This window comes from Hyla sarda, chromosome 3 (genome assembly GCF_029499605.1).
Source record: "Hyla sarda isolate aHylSar1 chromosome 3, aHylSar1.hap1, whole genome shotgun sequence".
Taxonomy (NCBI): domain Eukaryota; kingdom Metazoa; phylum Chordata; class Amphibia; order Anura; family Hylidae; genus Hyla; species Hyla sarda.
Genome location: NC_079191.1, coordinates 12341125 through 12361725, shown reverse-complemented (window position 1 = coordinate 12361725; position 20601 = coordinate 12341125). Strand labels below are relative to the sequence as shown.

General features: G+C 43.6%; 1 protein-coding gene across 3 annotated transcripts in view; it reads left to right on the top strand.

Moving 5' to 3' along the window:
- SCARA5 (scavenger receptor class A member 5) overlaps window positions 1–20601 on the top strand; it is a 337867-nt gene that overhangs the window by 299538 nt on the left and 17728 nt on the right. For all 3 annotated transcript variants that reach the window (XM_056563754.1, XM_056563755.1, XM_056563756.1), the window contains one exon: window positions 9165–9359. In XM_056563754.1, the coding sequence (XP_056419729.1) occupies window positions 9165–9359 (195 nt within the window). The remainder of the gene's footprint in view (window positions 1–9164; window positions 9360–20601) is intronic.

Below are 20601 nucleotides of genomic sequence, written 5' to 3'. Positions count from 1 at the left end.
CAGACCCCGACCAGACCCCTAAACTAATACAGACCCCAGACCAAACCTCCTAAACTAATACAGACCCCAGACCAAACCTCCTAAACTAATACAGACCCCAGACCAAACCTCCTAAACTAATACAGACCCCAGACCAAACCTCCTAAACTAATACAGACCCCAGACCAAACCTCCTAAACTAATACAGACACCAGACCAAACCTCCTAAACTAATACAGACCCCAGACCAAACCTCCTAAACTAATACAGACACCAGACCAAACCTCCTAAACTAATACAGACCCCAGACCAAACCTCCTAAACTAATACAGACCCCAGACCAGGAGTTATAGCAGAGGAAACAACTTGCGTTGGCCCTGCTCGAACAGCGCCATCGCAAGTTTTTTCCTCTGCTTTAACTCCTGTCTGAACTGCCGACCCTTTCGAGGACATCGGCCCTGTACCAGCGGGCTGCAGCTTCTGATCGCACATCTGTACCCCAACAGGGGTTATATGCATGAGCCCAAGGTTCACCTAAGGTGAGCACAATACCACCCCAGGGTATTTAGGGACCCACTGACCTCACGGAATTACACAAGGGGCTGCCCTCCCTTTCTTTTTTTCCTATATTTCCTTATCCACAGACCCCAGACCAAACCTCCTAAACTAATACAGACCCCAGACCAAACCCCTAAACTAATACAGACGGCAAACCAGACCCCTAAACTTATACAGACCCCAGACCAGACACCTCCTAAACTTATACAGACCCCAGACCAGACACCTCCTAAACTAATACAGACCCCAGACCAACCCCTAAACTAAAACAGATGGCAAACCAGACCCCAAACTAATACAGGCCTCAGACCAGACCCCTAAACTTATACAGACCCCAGACAAAACCTCCTAAACTAATAAAGGCCACAGATCAGACCCCTAAATTAATAAAGACCACAGATCAGACCTCCTAAACTAATACAGACCCCAGACCAAACCTCCTAAACTAATAAAGATCTTAAACCTGACACCTAAATGAAATACATACTATGAAACAGAGTTCACATTATAGACCTGTTACATTCACAAACACAGCTCAGCTACATCTGCACATTATTATTTTTTTTAAGCAGCTCATAATCTAAGACCACTATGTTTCTGTTGACAAATTCACGTCTGCTACATCATACAAATTTAGCTCCACTTCATCTGTAGATAATTTTAGCTCGTGCAGTCTGTGTTGTGCCACCATTCCAGCTCTGCGCTCTCCTCTGTCCAGTCCCTGGCCTCAGACCAAGGCTCCGCACTGTTCCAATATTCGTCATGCGGAGTCAGCGGCCAAGTGACATTCCAGCGTGCGGCATAAAAATAATATAAGACTGTTCCCTCCATACATTTCATAATAACCCTCTCAGTACTGATCCCACAAGTCACTAGATCACATGACCTGCGTTAGTCTCTATCTCCGACCGACCCATGAGCTCCAACTCATGACAGAGGTATTGCCAATTCGTCCCCTCTCACCCCTCCTACCAATAATTAACACGGACACAGAATGGAATGAATTGGCCTCAGCAGCCGTTTTATTATAACAAACACATAACATTAATATAATCTTAAATAACATTAAATAATCCAATCAAATCCCAAGATGGTCCTCGAGGCCCAAAAATCCACATGGCAGTTCCCCCACTTCGATCCCACACGGGCTCTTTTTATTTTGCCTCCAGCCGATCCTTCTGGCTCAGAGACAGGACACTACCCCGCGGGGACCCACCTCCAGAGGCCTAAGCCTCCCATTACTGACTTCCTCCACTGGAACCGCCATCCTCCCCGATCAAACCTCCACAAAGGAGTCCAGAACAATTCGGTTCCCTCCCTTTTAGGTTTTCCCACACCTTTTTCCTCACCGACTTCGAGGACCCCCCCCCCTGCCCCACAACTGTTGTGACAAGTAAAAAACAAACCTCAAGGCCAACCATCCCATTCCACCACAAAACCCCACAACACACAACCCCCCCCCCCCCGACATGTATGACAACAACCAAAACAACCCACACAAAGGGTGGAAGGGTGGGAGCTTTCTGCTTCTGTCCCTCAGTCACACTGAATCTCCCCACCCCCTACTTCTTCTATATATCCCTCCCCCCCCCCCCCCCTTTTCCCCCTAGATCTTACCCCCTTCTCCAACAATCACCTCTAGCCCCTCCATCCCCTACTCCTCCCCCTGTCACTTCCTTGACCCCCATATCACCCCATGTATCCTTTTCCCTCCACTTAACCCTTTACTCCCTGGCAAACCCTGTCATGATGGCTTCCACCTAGCTGTGCCCAAGTCCGACCTAACTGGATCAGTACAGAATAAGTAATGTAATGTATGTACACAGTGACCTCACCAGCAGAATAGTGAGTACAGCTCTGGAGTATAATACATAATATAACTCAGGATCAGTACAGGATAAGTAATGTAATGTATGTACACAGTGACCTCACCAGCAGAATAATGAGTACAGCTCTGGAGTATAATATAGGATATAACTCAGGATCAGTACAGGATAAGTAATGTAATGTATGTACACAGTGACCTCACCAGCAGAATAGTGAGTACAGCTCTGGAGTATAATACAGGATATAACTCAGAATCAGTACAGGATAAGTAATGTAATGTATGTACACAGTGACCTCACCAGCAGAATAGTGAGTACAGCTCTGGAGTATAATACAGGATATAAATCAGGATCAGTACAGGATAAGTAATGTAATGTATGTACACAGTGACTACACCAGCAGAATAGTGAGTACAGCTCTGGAGTATAATACAGGATATAACTCAGGATCAGTACAGGATAAGTAATGTAATGTATGTACACAGTGACCCCTCCAGCAGAATAGTGAGTACAGCTCTGGAGTATAATACAGGATATAACTCAGGATCAGTACAGGATAAGTAATGTAATGTATGTACACAGTGACCCCACCAGCAGTATAATGAGTACAGCTCTGCAGTATAATACACGATATAACTCAGGATCAGTACAAGATAAGTAATGTAATGTATGTACACAGTGACCTCACCAGCAGAATAGTGAGTACAGCTCTGCAGTATAATACACGATATAAGTCAGGATCAGTACAGGATAAGTAATGTAATGTATGTACACAGTGACCTCACCAGCAGAATAGTGAGTACAGCTCTGCAGTATAATACACGATATAAGTCAGGATCAGTACAGGATAAGTAATGTAATGTATGTACACAGTGACCTCACCAGCAGTATAATGAGTACAGCTCTGCAGTATAATACATGATATAACTCAGGATCAGTACAAGATAAGTAATGTAATGTATGTACACAGTGACCTCACCAGCAGAATAGTGAGTACAGCTCTGCAGTATAATACACGATATAAGTCAGGATCAGTACAGGATAAGTAATGTAATGTATGTACACAGTGACCTCACCAGCAGAATAGTGAGTACAGCTCTGCAGTATAATACACGATATAAGTCAGGATCAGTACAGGATAAGTAATGTAATGTATGTACACAGTGACCTCACCAGCAGAATAGTGAGTACAGCTCTGGAGTATAATACAGGATATAACTCAGGATCAGTACAGGATAAGTAATGTAATATATGTACACAGTGACCTCACCAGCAGAATAGTGAGTACAGCTCTGGGGTATAATACAGGATATAACTCAGGATCAGTACAGGATAAGTAATGTAATGTATGTACACAGTGACCTCACCAGCAGAATAGTGAGTACAGCTCTGCAGTATAATACACGATATAAGTCAGGATCAGTACAGGATAAGTAATGTAATGTATGTACACAGTGACCTCACCAGCAGAATAGTGAGTACAGCTCTGGAGTATAATACAGGATATAACTCAGGATCAGTACAGGATAAGTAATGTAATATATGTACACAGTGACCTCACCAGCAGAATAGTGAGTACAGCTCTGGGGTATAATACAGGATATAACTCAGGATCAGTACAGGATAAGTAATGTAATGTATGTACACAGTGACCTCACCAGCAGAATAGTGAGTACAGCTCTGGGGTATAATACAGGATATAACTCAGGATCAGTACAGGATAAGTAATGTAATGTATGTACACAGTGACCTCACCAGCAGAATAGTGAGTACAGCTCTGGGGTATAATACAGGATATAACTCAGGATCAGTACAGGATAAGTAATGTAATGTATGTACATAGTGACCTCACCAGCAGAACAGTGAGTGCAGCTCTGGAGTATAATACAGGATATAACTCAGGATCAGTACAGGATAAGTAATGTAATGTATGTGCACAGTGACCCCACCAGCAGAATAGTGAGTACAGCTCTGGAGTATAATACAGGATATAACTCAGGATCAGTACAGGATAAGTAATGTAATGTATGTACACAGTGACCCCACCAGCAGAACAGTGAGTGCAGCTCTGGAGTATAATACAGGATATGGCGGATTAGATGGTCCTGTGAGTTGAACACATTAGTACAGAGTTTTTAAAACAGTGATGCTCCAGCTGTTGCTGGAGCATCACTACTACTACTACTACTACTACTACTCTCAGGATACCCTGACAGCCGAAGGCTATCCGGGCATGCTGGCAGTTGTAGTTTTGCAACAGCTGGAGACACACTGTTTGGAAAACACTGCCTTAGTCCTGCACTGATAAACACATTGCATCACTCTGGAGTCTAGCCTAAGCAGTTCAGAAAGGATTGTCTTGACTGGATGTGTAACTAAACCTCAGCTGTGAGAAGTAATAGGTCAGGATAATGTTTCTCAATATAATGGATATTTTAATTAGCTTTTTTTTCAGAACCCATTATGTTGTAATAGGGCACCCAGTTATAATATGTTTGGGGGGGGGGGGGGGAGTCCAGCTATATATTTGAGACCCCATTATAATCAGTGGTCTAGGGTGTCGCCCGGTCTGACACACAAGGATGGTGACCTATGAGTACAGCTGCGATATACCATGAACCGCACACGAAAGCCGCGCTGCATCGCCTACAGCTGGGGTCTCCAATGTCCGCCCTCCCTTTTCCAAAGACGATAATGAGAACCATGTGTCCGCTATTCATCCAATCTGTGACTGCTCGCCACGCGCTATATGGTCCTGATTATAACCTCACAGATGTTGCGTACCCTGAATGCCCTTAAAGTAAACTTCACCCCAAACATACAATCCCTTGGGGTGACAAGTATATGGCGGCCATTACATGTCACACAGCTTTTTTTTATGGTCCTGAGCAGCAGTTTAGTTCTATTCCTTCCCTCCATATGTCACGTCTTCTATGTGTCATGTTTTCTATGTTTCACGTCTTCTATGTGTCCTGTCTTCTATGTGTCACGTCTTCTATGTATCCTGTCGTCTATGTGTCCTGTCTTCTATGTGTCACGTCTTCTATGTATCCTGTCGTCTATGTGTCCTGTTTTCTTCTATGTGTCCTGTCTTCTATGTGTCACATCTTCTATGTATCCTGTCGTCTGTTTCATGTCTTCTATGTGTCATATTTTTATGTGTCACGTCTTCTATGTGTGTTGTCTTCTATGTGTCACGTCTTCTATGTATCCTGTCTTCTATGTGTCACATCTTCTATGTATCCTGTCGTCTATGTTTCATGTTTTCTATGTGTCCTGTCTTCTATGTGTCCTGTCTTCTATGTGTCATATTTTTATGTGTCACGTCTTCTATGTGTCTTGTCTTATATGTGTCACGTCTTCTATGTGTCCTGTCTTCTTCTATGTGTCACGTCTTCTATGTATCCTGTCGTCTATGTGTCACGTCTTCTATGTGTCTTGTCTTCTTCTATGTGTTCTGTCTTCTATGTGTCACATTTTTATGTGTCACGTCTTCTATGTGTCTTGTCTTATATGTGTCACGTCTTCTATGTGTCCTGTCTTCTTCTATGTGTCACGTCTTCTATGTATCCTGTCGTCTATGTGTCATGTCTTCTATGTGTCCTGTCTTCTTCTATGTGTCATGTCTTCTATGTGTCCTGTCTTCTATGTGTCACATCTTCTATGTATCCTGTCGTCTATGTTTCATGTTTTCTATGTGTCCTGTCTTCTATGTGTCCTGTCTTCTATGTGTCATATTTTTATGTGTCACGTCTTCTATGTGTCTTGTCTTATATGTGTCACGTCTTCTATGTGTCCTGTCTTCTTCTATGTGTCACGTCTTCTATGTATCCTGTCGTCTATGTGTCACGTCTTCTATGTGTCTTGTCTTCTTCTATGTGTTCTGTCTTCTATGTGTCACATTTTTATGTGTCACGTCTTCTATGTGTCTTGTCTTATATGTGTCACGTCTTCTATGTGTCCTGTCTTCTTCTATGTGTCACGTCTTCTATGTATCCTGTCGTCTATGTGTCATGTCTTCTATGTGTCCTGTCTTCTTCTATGTGTCATGTCTTCTATGTGTCCTGTCTTCTATGTGTCCTGTCTTCTATGTGTCACATCTTATATGTGTCCTGTCTTCTATGTACTAAAAATGAAAAAGCAAGAGCACATGAAGGCGCACACCAATGATAAAGCAATATATGGAAAATGTATAGAAATAGTGATCGGCACTACCTTGCTCCGGCCTAAGTTGAGATGTGTGGAGATAGATACAAATGCTGGACAATCCTGTACAGTGGTTCACCACTCGCGGTGCACCATTCACCCATCTTCGGTGCTCAAACCCCTTACGGACAGCAATTCAAATGCACAAGTGAAGATCAATGAGAGAAAGAAAAGTAGGGGGAGCACTCACGGAAACCAGGTCTCAGTTGCGGTGCAGAAAGTTTCTTTATTCAAGTGCTGTACGGTACAAGCTGGACACCAGGGACGCCGGTGTTACAGGTAAGCTTTCACGCCGATACAAGGCGCTTCTTCAATCCACCACTTCTTCAGTTCCGTACAGCACCTTAATAAAGAAACTTTCTGCACCATAAGTGAGACCTGGTTTCTGTGAGTGCTCCCCCTACTTTTCTTTCTCTCATTGATCTTCACTTGTGCATAAAGCAATATATACTTTTATTAAATCACATGAAAAAACAAGCAAAGTGTGTATGTATCAAGATTTTAAAACAATTAAAATGTTGGAGCCAGTAAGTACATGGTCTCCCAACTCCACGAAGGAGGACCCCCAGTCACCTGGAGAATCCCCCCCAAGTGACACCCGCAATCCCTAAATAAGGATAACACAAGTCCTAGCAGCAGTAGTTGGTAAACAGTAGTAAACAGAATAATATAAATTGCACAGGTCCTAGCAGCAATAGTCGGTAAACAGAGTAGTAACAAACAATTTCAATTCATGTAATAGTATATGTTCAAAAAAAGCTAATAATAATAGTAATCACTAAATAATACCCGTATTCACAATACCCGTAGTCACAAGTTAGTAATGGTGTTAACCAATCTGATCACAAGGGAGAAAAAAACATTAGTGATACATCACATAGTAGGCACAGGAGCGGATGTCCCCCCAGAAACAGGTCCCCATGTGTTCCGTCACCAAAGGTGACTTCCTCAGGGGCACGTCTTCTATGTGTCACGTCAGGTCCCCACACGTTCCATCACCAAAGGTGACTTCCTTTTTTCTGTGTCACATCTTCTATGTGTCACGTCTTCTATGCATCCTGTTGTCTATGTGTCACTTCTATGTATCCTGTTGTCTATGTGTCACGTCAGGTCCCCACACGTTCCATCACCAAAGGTGACTTCCTTTTTCTGTGTCACGTCTTCTATGTGTCACGTCTTCTATGTATCCTGTTGTCTATGTGTCACATGTTCTATGTATCCTGTCGTTTATGTGTCATGTCTTCTATGTGTCTTGTCGTCTATGTGTCACTTCTATGTATCCTGTTGTCTATGTGTCACGTCTTCTATGTATCCTGTTGTCTATGTGTCACGTCTTCTATGTATCCTGTCTTCTCTGTGTCACGTCTTCTATGTATCCTGTCTTCTATGTCACATGTTCTATATATCCTGTCATCTATGTGCCACGTCTTCTATGTATCCTGACGTCTATGTGTCTCGTGTTCTATGTATCCTGTCATCCATGTGTCACATCTTCTATGTATCCTGTCGTTTATGTGTCATGTCTTCTATGTGTCTTGTCGTCTATGTGTCACGTCTTCTATGTATCCTGTCGTCTATGTGTCACTTCTATGTATCCTGTTGTCTATGTATGTGTCACGTCTTCTATGTATCCTATTGTCTATGTGTCATGTCTTCTATGTGTCTTGTCTTCTATGTGTCCTGTCTTCTTCTATGTGTCCTGTCTTCTATGTGTCATGTCTTCTTCTATGTGTCACGTCTTCTATGTATCCTGTCGTCTATGTGTCACTTCTATGTATCCTGTTGTCTATGTGTCACGTCTTCTATGTATCCTGTTGTCTATGTGTCATGTCTTCTATGTGTCCTGTCGTCTATGTGTCTTGTCTTCTATGTGTCCTGTCTTCTTCTATGTGTCCTGTCTTCTTCTATGTGTCATGTCTTCTATGTGTCCTGTCTTCTATGTGTCACGACTTCTATGTATCCTGTTGTCTATGTGTCGCATCTTCTATGTATCCTGTTGTCTATGTGTCATGTCTTCTATGTATCCTGTTGTCTATGTGTCATGTCTTCTATGTATCCTATTGTCTATGTGTCACGTCTTCTATGTATCCTGTCTTCTATGTGTCACGTCTTCTATGTATCCTGTCGTCTATGTGTCATGTGTTCTATGTATCCTGTCGTCTGTGTCACGTCTTCTATGTCTCCTGTCGTTCATGTGTCATGTCTTCTATGTGTCCTGTCTTCTATGTGTAACGTCTTCTATGTGTCACGTCTTCTATGTATCCTGTCGTCTATGTGTCATGTCTTCTATGTATCCTGTCGTCTATGTGTCATGTCTTCTATGTATCCTGTCGTCTATGTGTCATGTCTTCTATGTATCCTGTCGTCTATGTGTCATGTCTTCTATGTATCCTGTCGTTCATGTGTCATGTCTTCTATGTGTCCTGTCTTCTATGTATCACGTCTTCTATGTGTAACGTTTTCTATGTATCCTGTCGTCTATGTGTCATGTCTTCTATGTGTCATGTCTTCTATGTGTAATGTTTTTTATGTGCCAGTCTCCACTGCCGTTCTGAACCAGGATTCTATGACTTACACCCATGTGTTGTCTTCCAGGGTCGGCCGAGGAGGGGGTGGTGCGGCTGGTGAACGGATCGGGACCCCACGAAGGACGGGTAGAGGTCTACCACAACAAGAGCTGGGGCACCGTGTGCGACGACGGCTGGGATAAGAAGGACGGCGACGTGGTCTGCCGGATGCTGGGATACAAGGGAGCCGAAGAGGTGTACAGGACTGCCAAGTTTGGACAAGGTAACAAAAAAATGTCTTGCATTTCATCTCATCAAAAAAAGCCCTAAATCTCTTATTCGTCTTATAGTTACCCAAAACCTTAAAGGGGTATTCCAGGAAAAAACTTTTTTATATATGTCAACTGGCTTCAGAAAGTTAAACAGATTTGTACATTACTTCTATTAAAAAATCTTAATCCTTTCAGTACTTATGAGCTTCTGAATTTAAGGTTGTTCTTTTCTGTCTAAATCCTCTCTGATGACACCTGTCTCGGGAAATGCTCAGTTTAGAAGAGGTGTCATCAGAGAGGACTTAGACAGAAAAGAACAACCTTAACTTCAGAAGCTCATAAGTACTGAAAGGATTAAGATTTTTTAATAGAAGTAATTTACAAATCTGTTTAACTTTCTGGAGCCAGTTCATATATAAAAAAAAGTTTTTTCCTGGAATACCCCTTTAAGGTGCGCTATGGAGAGTGTCTGGGCATATGTCTGCGACTGAATTCAGTCAGGAGAAGAATTGTCATAGAATTACATCACCACCCCCATCAATGTCCTCATATACAGCCATATCTTCTACTATTCTATAGATGTAGATATTGATATGGATGGGGAGTTGTGTGGATAGGTGTTGTCATAGGGGCCCTGTGTAGATTTAAATCATCATCCCCATCAATATCTACACATATACACATAACATCTACCATGTGATTAGAGCAGTGTTTTCTAAACAGTGTGTCTCCAGCTGTTGCTAAACTACAACCCCCAGCATGTTGTAGTTTTGCAACAGCTGGAGACTCATCGTTTGGAAACCATTAGATTAGGTGTAGACATAGAGGTGGAAGGTGAGTTGTGTGGATAAGTGTTGTCATGGGGACCTTGTGTAGATTAAAATCACCATCCCCATCAATGTCCACATATATACACATAAATTCCTCTATTCTATAGCTATAGATATTGATGTGGATGGTGAGTTGTGTGGATAAGTGTTGTCATGGGGACGTGGTAGATGTGAATGGTTAATTGTGCAGATAAAATCTCTCATTCCCATCAATAACCACCCACATACACAGTACCTATAGATATTGATGTGGATGGCGAGTTGTCTGGATAAGTGTCCGGATACGTGTGCAGATAAGTGTCCTGATAAGTGTCCTGATAAGTGTCCTGATAAGTGTCCTGATAAGTGTCCTGATAAGTGTACAGATAAGTGTACAGATAAGTGTCCTGATAAGTGTCCTGATAAGTGTCCTGATAAGTGTCCCGATAAGTGTCCCGATAAGTGTCCCGATAAGTGTACAGATAAGTGTACAGATAAGTGTCCTGATAAGTGTCCTGATAAGTGTCCCGATAAGTGTCCCGATAAGTGTCCTGATAAGTGTACAGATAAGTGTACAGATAAGTGTCCTGGTAAGTGTCCTGATAAGTGTCCTGATAAGTGTCCTGATAAGTGTCCTGATATGTGTCCTGATAAGTGTCCCAATAAGTGTACAGATAAGTGTCCTGATAAGTGTCCTTATAAGTGTCCTGATAAGTGTCCAGATAAGTGTCCCGATAAACGTCCAGATAAGCGTCCTGATAAGTTTCCCGATAAGTGTCCTGTTAATTGTCCAGATAAGTGTCCCGATAAGTGTCCCGATAATTGTCCAGATAAGTGTCCCGATAAGTGTCCAGATAAGTGTACAGATAAGTGTCCTGATAAGTGTCCCGATAAGTGTCCTGATAATTGTCCAGATAAGTGTCCCGATAAGCATCCAGATAAGTGTCCCAATAAGTGTCCTGATAATTGCCCAGATAAGTGTCCCGATAAGCATCCAGATAAGTGTCCCGATAAGTGTCCCGAAAAGTGTCCCGATAAGTGTCCCGATAAATGTTCCGATAAATGTCCCGATAAGTGTCCCGATAAGTGTCCCGATAAATGTTCCGATAAATGTCCCGATAAGTGTCCCGATAAGTGTCCCGAGCTGATCATCCATAGACATAAATTACATATAATGTGACCTCTCCAAAAGACCACCTCCATGAGAAAACCACTCCCTAAACCCAGCCCAGATTTTCTGTCACAAATTTTCAGTTCCTCATTTACTATGCACTCTTTGAGAAGACCACCCTTCCTAGAAGACCACCCTTCCTAGAAGACCACCCTTCCTAGAAGACCACCCTTTTGGTCATCTTAGAGAGGTGTCACTGTAGGTCAGATCTTTATGTCTATGACCCTGTTCAGATTGATATATAACTGAGAATTATTGTCAAAGAAGGTAAGAAGAAAACCCCAAGTGATCATTTCTGATCATGACATAATATGGCCACTAGGTGGCGCTGCTCTGTCTGATCAGATGGAGGAATGTTATCTTGTTTACACGTGAAATAAATCAGAGTCATTTGGAAAAGTAAATATATATGTTATCCCCAAACTGTTGACACTACTATAAATATATATATATATCAAACAATGGCGCAGCACTCCAAAATTGTAAAAAAAAAAGTGTAAAAATGTATTCCTTCATGTCAAAATTTAAAGCAACGTTTCAGCTCCTCAATGGAGCTTTTTTCAAGCATTTGATGCTTGAAAAAAGCTCCATTGAGGAGCTGAAACGTTGCTTTAAATTTTGACATGAAGGAATACATTTTTACACTTTTTTTTTACAATTTTGGAGTGCTGCGCCATTGTTTGCTATTACATGGACTTCGATCGGGGCGCTGGCACCGGGCATCTAATGGTGAAGTAGTGCTGCATTGTTTTTGAATATATATATATATGTGGTAACGGGGTGTGATTAGGGCAGATGTTGTTACCCCAGAGGCAGTTGTCCCGCAACCCCTTGTATTTGTGACACCAGGGCGTGGTTTATCCTCGTTACCACCTGAAGTTATACCGCTGGATCCTGGGCTAGGCACGGGGGCAATAATGGCACCAATGGCAGCTTTACTGAGGGTAGACAGATGGTGAAGTCTATACAGTTCAGCCAGGGCCCACGGAGGTGACCAGTGACTCAGAGACCTTAAGGGCTTGCTGGGACTTGTAGTAGGACTGGACAATGTAATGCAGACCACGCTGACTTGACTGATGACTGACAAAGCTGTGACTGTAGATTACTTGCAATTGACTGTGGCTGCAGACTGGACTTGAAAGCGTTTATTCGTGTAATAATAATAATTCTTTATTTTTAAAGCGCTCACAGATTTCACAGTGTGGAATTTGGTCCCGTTGGCTGTCCGGCCATGCTGGGTGTTGTAGTTTTACAACAGCTGGAGGCGTCCTGGTTGAGAAACACTGCCATAGGGGGTGTCATTCTACATTCCACCCAGCAGAGGGGTCCACGCTCCAAGTCCAACAGGAATATATATATATATATATATATATATAGATAGATAGATAGATAGATAGATAGATAGATAGATAGATGTGGGGGCACTCATATAGCCGCACTGCTTTCAAGACCCTTCATGTAATTCTCCTCCAGGATATGGTGGGCTTTACTTTAATTTGCTCCTTAAGGAGATTTCTGCCCTTACCGTCCCCACATGATCAGTGTATTCTTCTCCTGAAATACTTTGTGCTGCTGTGTAACCCGTTTCTTCCACAATGCGAGGGGACCATGCTCCTACCGATATGTGAATCTTATCACATCGTGACCCATTTGTTTACCTGCAAGGGTCTAATACAGTGTTTCCCAACCAGGGTGCCTCCTGCTGTTGCAAAACTACAACTCCCAGCATGCCCAGACAGCCAACAGATCAGCTCTATCTGTATAATGCTGCTATCTCTATAGGATCAGGATATATAGTAGTTACACCCCTCCCCTCCAGCTCTATCTGTGTACTGCTGCTATTTATATAGGATCAGGATATATAGTAGTTATACCCCTCCCCTCCAGCTCTATCTGTATACTGCTGCTATCTCTATGAGATTAGGATATATAGTAGTTATACATCTTCCCTTCAGCTCTATCTGTATACTGCTGCTATATCTATGAGATTAGGATATATAGTAGTTATACATCTTCCCTTCAGCTCTATCTGTATACTGCTGCTATCTCTATGAGATTAGGATATATAGTAGTTATACACCTCCCCCTCCAGCTCTATCTGTATACTGCTGCTATCTCTATGAGATTAGGATATATAGTAGTTATACACCTCCCCCTCCAGCTCTATCTCTACACCTTTAACACACATTGCATTTTTTGCTGCGCTTTATCTGATTTTCTAAAATAGTTTAAAAAATGATGCTGTTTTACCGTAATTGTCTACCATTTCGGAAAAACATTGCAAAACCAGCCAAAACGCATTAAAAGTTCAGCATGTGAACACAGATAAAAGACGTCAAATATTTATAAAACATAAAAGACTGTGATTATAGGTCAAATCACTTTCACAATATTTCTCTAAAAAAACAACATAAAATTCATAGAAACTGCACATAATGTGAACTGACCCCTACCCACCTATGAATCTAATTAGTTCACCTGAGTGACCTCCAGCAACAGTAGCCTAATAAGAAGACCAGGTGCAGTGATCAGACTCCACCCCTCTCTCTGCAGAGGATTAGGAAATCATTTCAGTGAATTGCAAACAATATGACTGAAACCCCATACCTGCCACATCAGCTAAAACAGGTAAGCACAGGGCATACACAGGAACCTCTACATTATTCTCTAATAATAGCCTATGATGTACTATACAGGCTAAAGAAAAAAAGGAAAAACTTCCCAAAGTGCTTTTTTTTTTAAATCCAATGTCTCCTTTTTAGGGCCCCAAGCCACAAAATATTCTGTACTGCAAATCATACATATGGTAAATATACACATTACTAGGGTCCTGGAGACTTGTAACCACCCAGCTCGCCCGCGCTCAGATCCGATGTAGATTTCCTTCTTAGATAAGGATCTGGTGCTGATCATTACATGCGCTATGGGGGGAGATGATTACAAACATATCCCGGGTTGATTGACAGCTGCGTGACGCGTGTATTGCCGTCGCTTTGGTAGATTTCGTCCTATCTGGGTTACGATCTGATGAACATAAAGCAGATTTATATAAACAGTAACTGCGGGGTCCGTGGACCGCCAGCATCCTGCACGCTCGCTATACCACCCTCCACACCTACCATTGGGGTTCATGCATCAATCAGTATAGAACCAAATAAACAGGGGCCACATTGTGGTAGTCTTCTACTCAAAGACCGACTTTGCTTCTTTTTGACAAAAAAAAAAAGTACTTAAAACTGGTCAAAAAGCTCAGGATTCAAATTGAAAGCGGGAACATTTAAAGGGGTACTCCGGAGAAAAACTTTTTTTTAAATCAACTGGTGCCAGAAAGGTAAAGAGATTTGTAAATGACTTCTATTAAAAATCTTAATCCTTCCTGTACTTATTAGCTGCTGAATACTACAGAGGAAATTCTTTTCTTTTTGGAATGCTCTCTGATGACATCACGACCACAGTTCTCTCTGCTGACGTTATTATAATAATAACACTTTATTTATTGTTGTCCTTAGTGGGATTTGAACCCAAGTCCCCAGCACTGCAAGGCAGCAGTGCTAACCACTGAGCCACCATGCTGCCCTTAGCATATATCTGCTATGCATGGTTGCTAAAATGGACAGAGATGTCAGCAGAGAGCACTGTGCTCGTAATATCATCAGTGTTCCAAAAAGAAAGAAATTACCTCTGTAGCATTAGGCAGCTAATAAGTACTGGAAGGATTAAGATTTTTTAATAGAAGTAATTTACAAGTATGTTTAACTTTCTGCCACCAGTTGATTTAAAAGAAAAAAGGTTTTCAACGGAGTACCCCTTTAATCCTTCCAGTACTTATTAGCTGCTGAATACTACAGTGGAAATTCTTTTCCGTTTGAAACACAGAGCTCTCTGCTGACATCATGAGCACAGTGCTCTCTGCTGACATCTCTGTCCATTTTAGGAACTGTCCAGAGTAAAAAAAAAAAAATCCCCATAGAAAACATATGGTACTCTGGACAGTTCCTAAAATGGACAGAGATGTCAGCAGAGAGCACTGTGCTCGTGATGTCAGCAGAGAGCTCTGTGTTTCAAAAAGAAAATAATTTCCGCTGTAGTATTCAGCAGCTAATAAGTACAGGAAGGATTAAGATTTTTTAATAGAAGTAATTTACAAATCTGTTTAACTTTCTGGCACCAGTTGATTAAAAAAAAAAAAAAAGTTTTTCACCTGAGTGCCCCTTTAACCTCTTCAGGACATAGGGCGTATGGATACGCCCTGCATCCCGAGTCCTTAAGGACCGAGGGCGTATCCATACGCCCGTGGGAATTCCGGCCCCCACCGCTAGCCGGTTGGGGACCGGAGCCGGATGCCTGCTGAAATCGTTCAGCAGGCATCCCGGCATATCGCCCAGGGGGGTCATTATGCCCCCCCATGTCGGCGATCGCCGCAGATCGCTGGACAATTCAGTCCAGCGATCTGCGGCGATTCCGGGTCAATCGGGTCTCCAGTGACCCGATGACCCGGAATTACTGGCTGATCGGGGCCGTCAGAGATGGCCCCGAACAGCCAGAGCCTGCAGGGGTGAGGTGGCACTGGTGCCACCTCACGATCGCCCTGATTCGTCGGCCGGATTACCGGCCGACCAATCAGGGCGCCTGCTGCGGGTGTCACTCCCGCACCCGCTCCGCCCCTCTTCTGGAGGACATGAGCGGGTGCGGGACGTGCACCCCGGGTGCTGGGGACCCCGATCCCCGGCGTTAATGTTGGGATCAGGGCCCCAGGAGCAGCGGCGGCGGCGGGACTGACCTGCAGCATCTGGATCGTTGGAGGTGAGTGACAGCCTCCTTCTGTTGCTTAGCAACAGCTCCCAGCATGCAAAAAGGGCATGCTGGGAGCTGTAGTTATGCAACAGCAGGAGGCAGACCACCACAACTCCCAGCATTCCCTTATGGGCATGCTGGGACTTATGGTTTTGCAACAGCTGGAGGCACATTCTTTCTATGGAAAAGTGTACCTTCAGCTGTTGTATAACTACAACTCCCAGCTTGCACAAACAGCTAAAGTGCATGCTGGGAGTTGTAGTGGTGCATCTGCTGGTTGCATAACTACAACTCCCAGCATGCCCGTTGGCTGTCGGTGACTGCTGAGAGTTGTAGTTTTGCAACAGCTGAAGGCACACTGGTTGTGAAACTCATTTTTTTTTTACCTAACTCAGTGTTTCACGACCGGTGTGCCTCCAGCTGTTGCAAACTACAACTCTCAGCAGTCACCGTACACCATGCACCGTACATGCTGGGAGTTGTAGTTTTGCAACAGCTGGAGGCACACTGGTTGTGAAACACTGAGTTAGGTCACAAACTCAGTGATACATAACCAGTGTGCCTACAGCTGTTGCAAAACTGCAACTCTCAGCAGTCACCGACAGCCAACGGCTATGCTGGGAGTTGTAGTTATGCAACAGCTGGATGTCCCCCCCCCCCCCCCAATGTGAACGTACAGGGTACACTCACATGGGCGGAGGTTTACAGTAAGTATCTGGCTGCAAGTTTGAGCTGCCGCAAACTTTCTGCTGCAGCTCAAATTGCCAGCGAGAAACTACTGTGAACCCCCGCCCGTGTGACTGTACCCTAAAAACACTACACTACACTAACACAAAAAATAAAATAAAAAGTAAAAAACACTACGTATACACATACCCCTATACAGCCCCCCTCCCCTCCCCAATAAAAATGAAAAACTTGTGGTACGCCACTGTTTCCAGAACGGAGCCTCCAGCTGTTGCAAAACAACTCCCAGTATTGTCGGACAGCCGTTGACTGTCCAGGCATGCTGGGAGTTTTGCAACAGCTGGAGGCACCCTGTTTGGGAATCACTGGCGTAGAATACCCCTATGTCCACCCCTATGCAATCCCTAATTTAGGCCTCAAATGCGCATGGCACTCTCACTTTGGAGCCCTGTCGTATTTCAAGGCAACAGTTTAGGGTCACATATGGGGTATCGCTGTACTCGGGAGAAATTGTGTTACAAATTTTGGGGGGTATTTCCTGCTTTTACCCTTTTTAAAAATGTAAAATTTTTGGGAAAACAAGCATTTTAGGTAAAAAAAAAATTTTTTTTTTACATATGCAAAAGTCGTGAAACACCTGTGGGGTATAAAGGTTCACTTAACCCCTTGTTATGTTCCCCGAGGGGTCTAGTTTCCAAAATAGTATGCCATGTGGGTTTTTTTTTTGCTGTCCTGGCACCATAGGGGCTTCCTAAATGCGGCATGCCCCCAGAGCAAAATTTGCGTTCAAAAAGCCAAATGTGACTCCTTCTCTTCCGAGACCTGTAGTGCGCCAGCAGAGCACTTTTCACCCCCATATGGGGTGTTTTCTGAATCGGGAGAAATTGGGCTTCAAATTTTTAGGGGTATTTTCTGCTATTACCCTTTTTAAAAATAAAAAAAATTTGGGAAAACAAGCATTTTAGGTAAATTTTTTTTTTTTTTTTTACATTTGCAAAAGTCGTGAAACACCTGTGGGGTATTAAGGCTCACTTTATCCCATGTTACATTCCCCGAGGGGTCTAGTTTCCAAAATGGTATGCCATGTGTTTTTTTTTTGCTGTTCTGGCACCATAAGGGCTTCCTAAAGGTAACATGCCCCCCAAAAACCATTTCAGAAAAACGTACTCTCCAAAATCCCCTTGTCGCTCCTTCCCTTCTGAGCCCTCTACTGCGCCCGCCGGACACTTTACATAGACATATGAGGTATGTCCTTACTCGAGAGAAATTGGGCTACAAATACAAGTAAAAATTTTGTCCTTTTACCCCTTGTAAAAATTCAAAAATTGGGTCTACAAGAACATGTGAGTGTAAAAAATGAAGATTGTGAATTTTCTCCTTCACTTTGCTGCTATTCGTGTGAAACACCTAAAGGGTTAAAACGCTGACTGAATGTGATTTTGAATACTTTGGGGGTGTAGTTTTTATAATGGGGTCATTTATGGGGTATTTCTAATATGAAGACCCTTCAAATCCACTTCAAACCTGAACTGGTCCCTGAAAAATACTGAGTTTGAAAATTTTGTGAAAAATCGGAAAATTGCTGCGGAACTTTGAAGCCCTCTGGTGTCTTCCAAAAGTAAAAACTCAAATTTTATGATGCAAACATAAAGTAGACATATTGTATATGTGAACCAAAAAAAATGTATTCGTAATATCCATTTTCCTTACAAGCAGAGAGCTTCAAAGTTAGAAAAATGCAAAATTTTCAAATTTTTCATCAAATTTACGGATTTTTCACCAAGAAAGGATGCAAGTATCGACAAAAATTTACCACTATGTTAAAGTAGAATATGTCACGAAAAAACAATCTCGGAATCAGAATGATAACTAAAAGCATCAGAGTTATTAATGTTTAAAGTGACAGTGGTCAGATGTGCAAAAAACGCTCCGGTCCTTAAGGCCAAAATAGGCTCCGTCCTGAAGAGGTTAAAGGGGTAATCCGCCCCTAGACATCAGTCATCTGGTGAACTTCGCTCCCTGCCGGATGACTAGGGATGCAGAACCTGAGGCTCATGGCGTCACGGCCACGCCCCCTCAATGCAAGTCTATGGGAGGGGGCCTGACAGCTGTCAGGCCCCCTCCCATAGACTTGCATTGAGGGGGCGTGGTCGTGATGTCACGGGGGCATGGCAGTGGCATCACGAGCCTCCGGCACTGCACCCGACGTTCTAAATGATCGCTGGGTGGACAAGGGAGATTGTAGTAGGCCCCAGCGGCGGGACCCCCGCGATCAGAAATCTTATTCGCTGTCCTTTGGATAGGGGATAAGATTTCTAGGGGCGAAGAACCCCTTTAAAGGGGTAGTCCAGTGGTGAAAAACTTATCCCCTATCCTAAGGATAGGGGATAAGTTTGAGATTGCGGGGGGTCCGACCGCTGGGGCCTCCTGCGATCTCTCTGTACGGGGGCCAGGCTCTCCGGCCAGATAGCGGGTGTCGACCCCCGCACGAAGCGGCGGCCGACACGCCTCCTCAATACATCTCAATGGTAGAGCCGGAGATTGCCGAAGGCAGCGCTTCGGCTCTGCCATAGAGTTGTATTGAGGGGGCGTGTCGGCCGCCGCTTCGTGCGGAAGTCGACACGCCCCCCGTGATCTGCAACTTATCCCCTATCCTTAGGATAGGGGATAAGTTGTTCACCACTGGGTCACCACTGGACTACCCCTTTAAACCAAGCTTTCGTCTATTGTTTATAGCTGCCAATGGATCTTCGGCCTCTTCTCTGCTTGTCAGAGGAGAAGCTGAACAAGCACAGTAGCATGCTCTTCCTGTGACCAGCAGAGAGGAGACTGCATAGGCCCAGCTATCATTTGGCAGCCGCTTACTTACTGACCTTACTGTCTTTACCTCAGAGATTTTATGTTGCACTGTGTATGGCACCGTCATGGCTCTGGCACACAGATCTCACATTGATGGCCTATCCCAGGAAAAACTTCTAAAACTATTTGGTTTAACCAAGTGTTCCGAATGGGGAGAGGGGAGTAAGCCAATCAACTGGCTCCAGAAAGTTAAACAGATTTGTAAATTACTTCTATTAAAAAATCTTAATCCTTCCAATAATTATCAGCTGCTGAAGTTCAGTTGTTCTTTTCTGTCTGGCAACAGTGCTCTCTGCTGACATCTCTGCTTGTCTCGGGAACTGTACAGAGTAGAAGAGGTTTGCTATGGGGATTTGCTTCTACTCTGGACAGTTCCTGAAACACGTGTCATCAGAGAGCACTTAGACAGAAAAGAACAACTCAACTTCAGCAGCAAAAAAGTACTGAAAGGGTTAAGATTTTTTAATAGAAGTAATTTAGAAATCTGTTTAACTTTCTGGAGCCAGTTGATATATAAAAAAAAGTTTTTTGCTGGAATACCCCTTTAAGGATTAGGCAGATAAAATCCAGCATGCCTGATCCTTCTCTCCCCCAACATTAAAGGGGTACTCCGCCCCTAGACATCTTTTCCCCTATCCTTTGGATGTCTGATCATGGGGGTCCCGCCACTGGGCTGCGGCACCCCTGACATCCCATGCCAGATGACTGGCAATGCGAGGCGGAGGCTCAGGAAGTCACAGCCACACACCCTCAATGCAAGTCTTGCATTGAGGGGGCGTTGAGGGGGCCACACTTGCATTGAGGGGGTGTGACCATGACGTCATGAGCGGGGTACAGCCGTGACGTCACGAGCCTCCGGAGCTGCACCCAACGCTCCTAAACGGATGCCTGGTGCAGCAGGGAGATCGAGAGGGGTCCCCAATGGCAGGATCC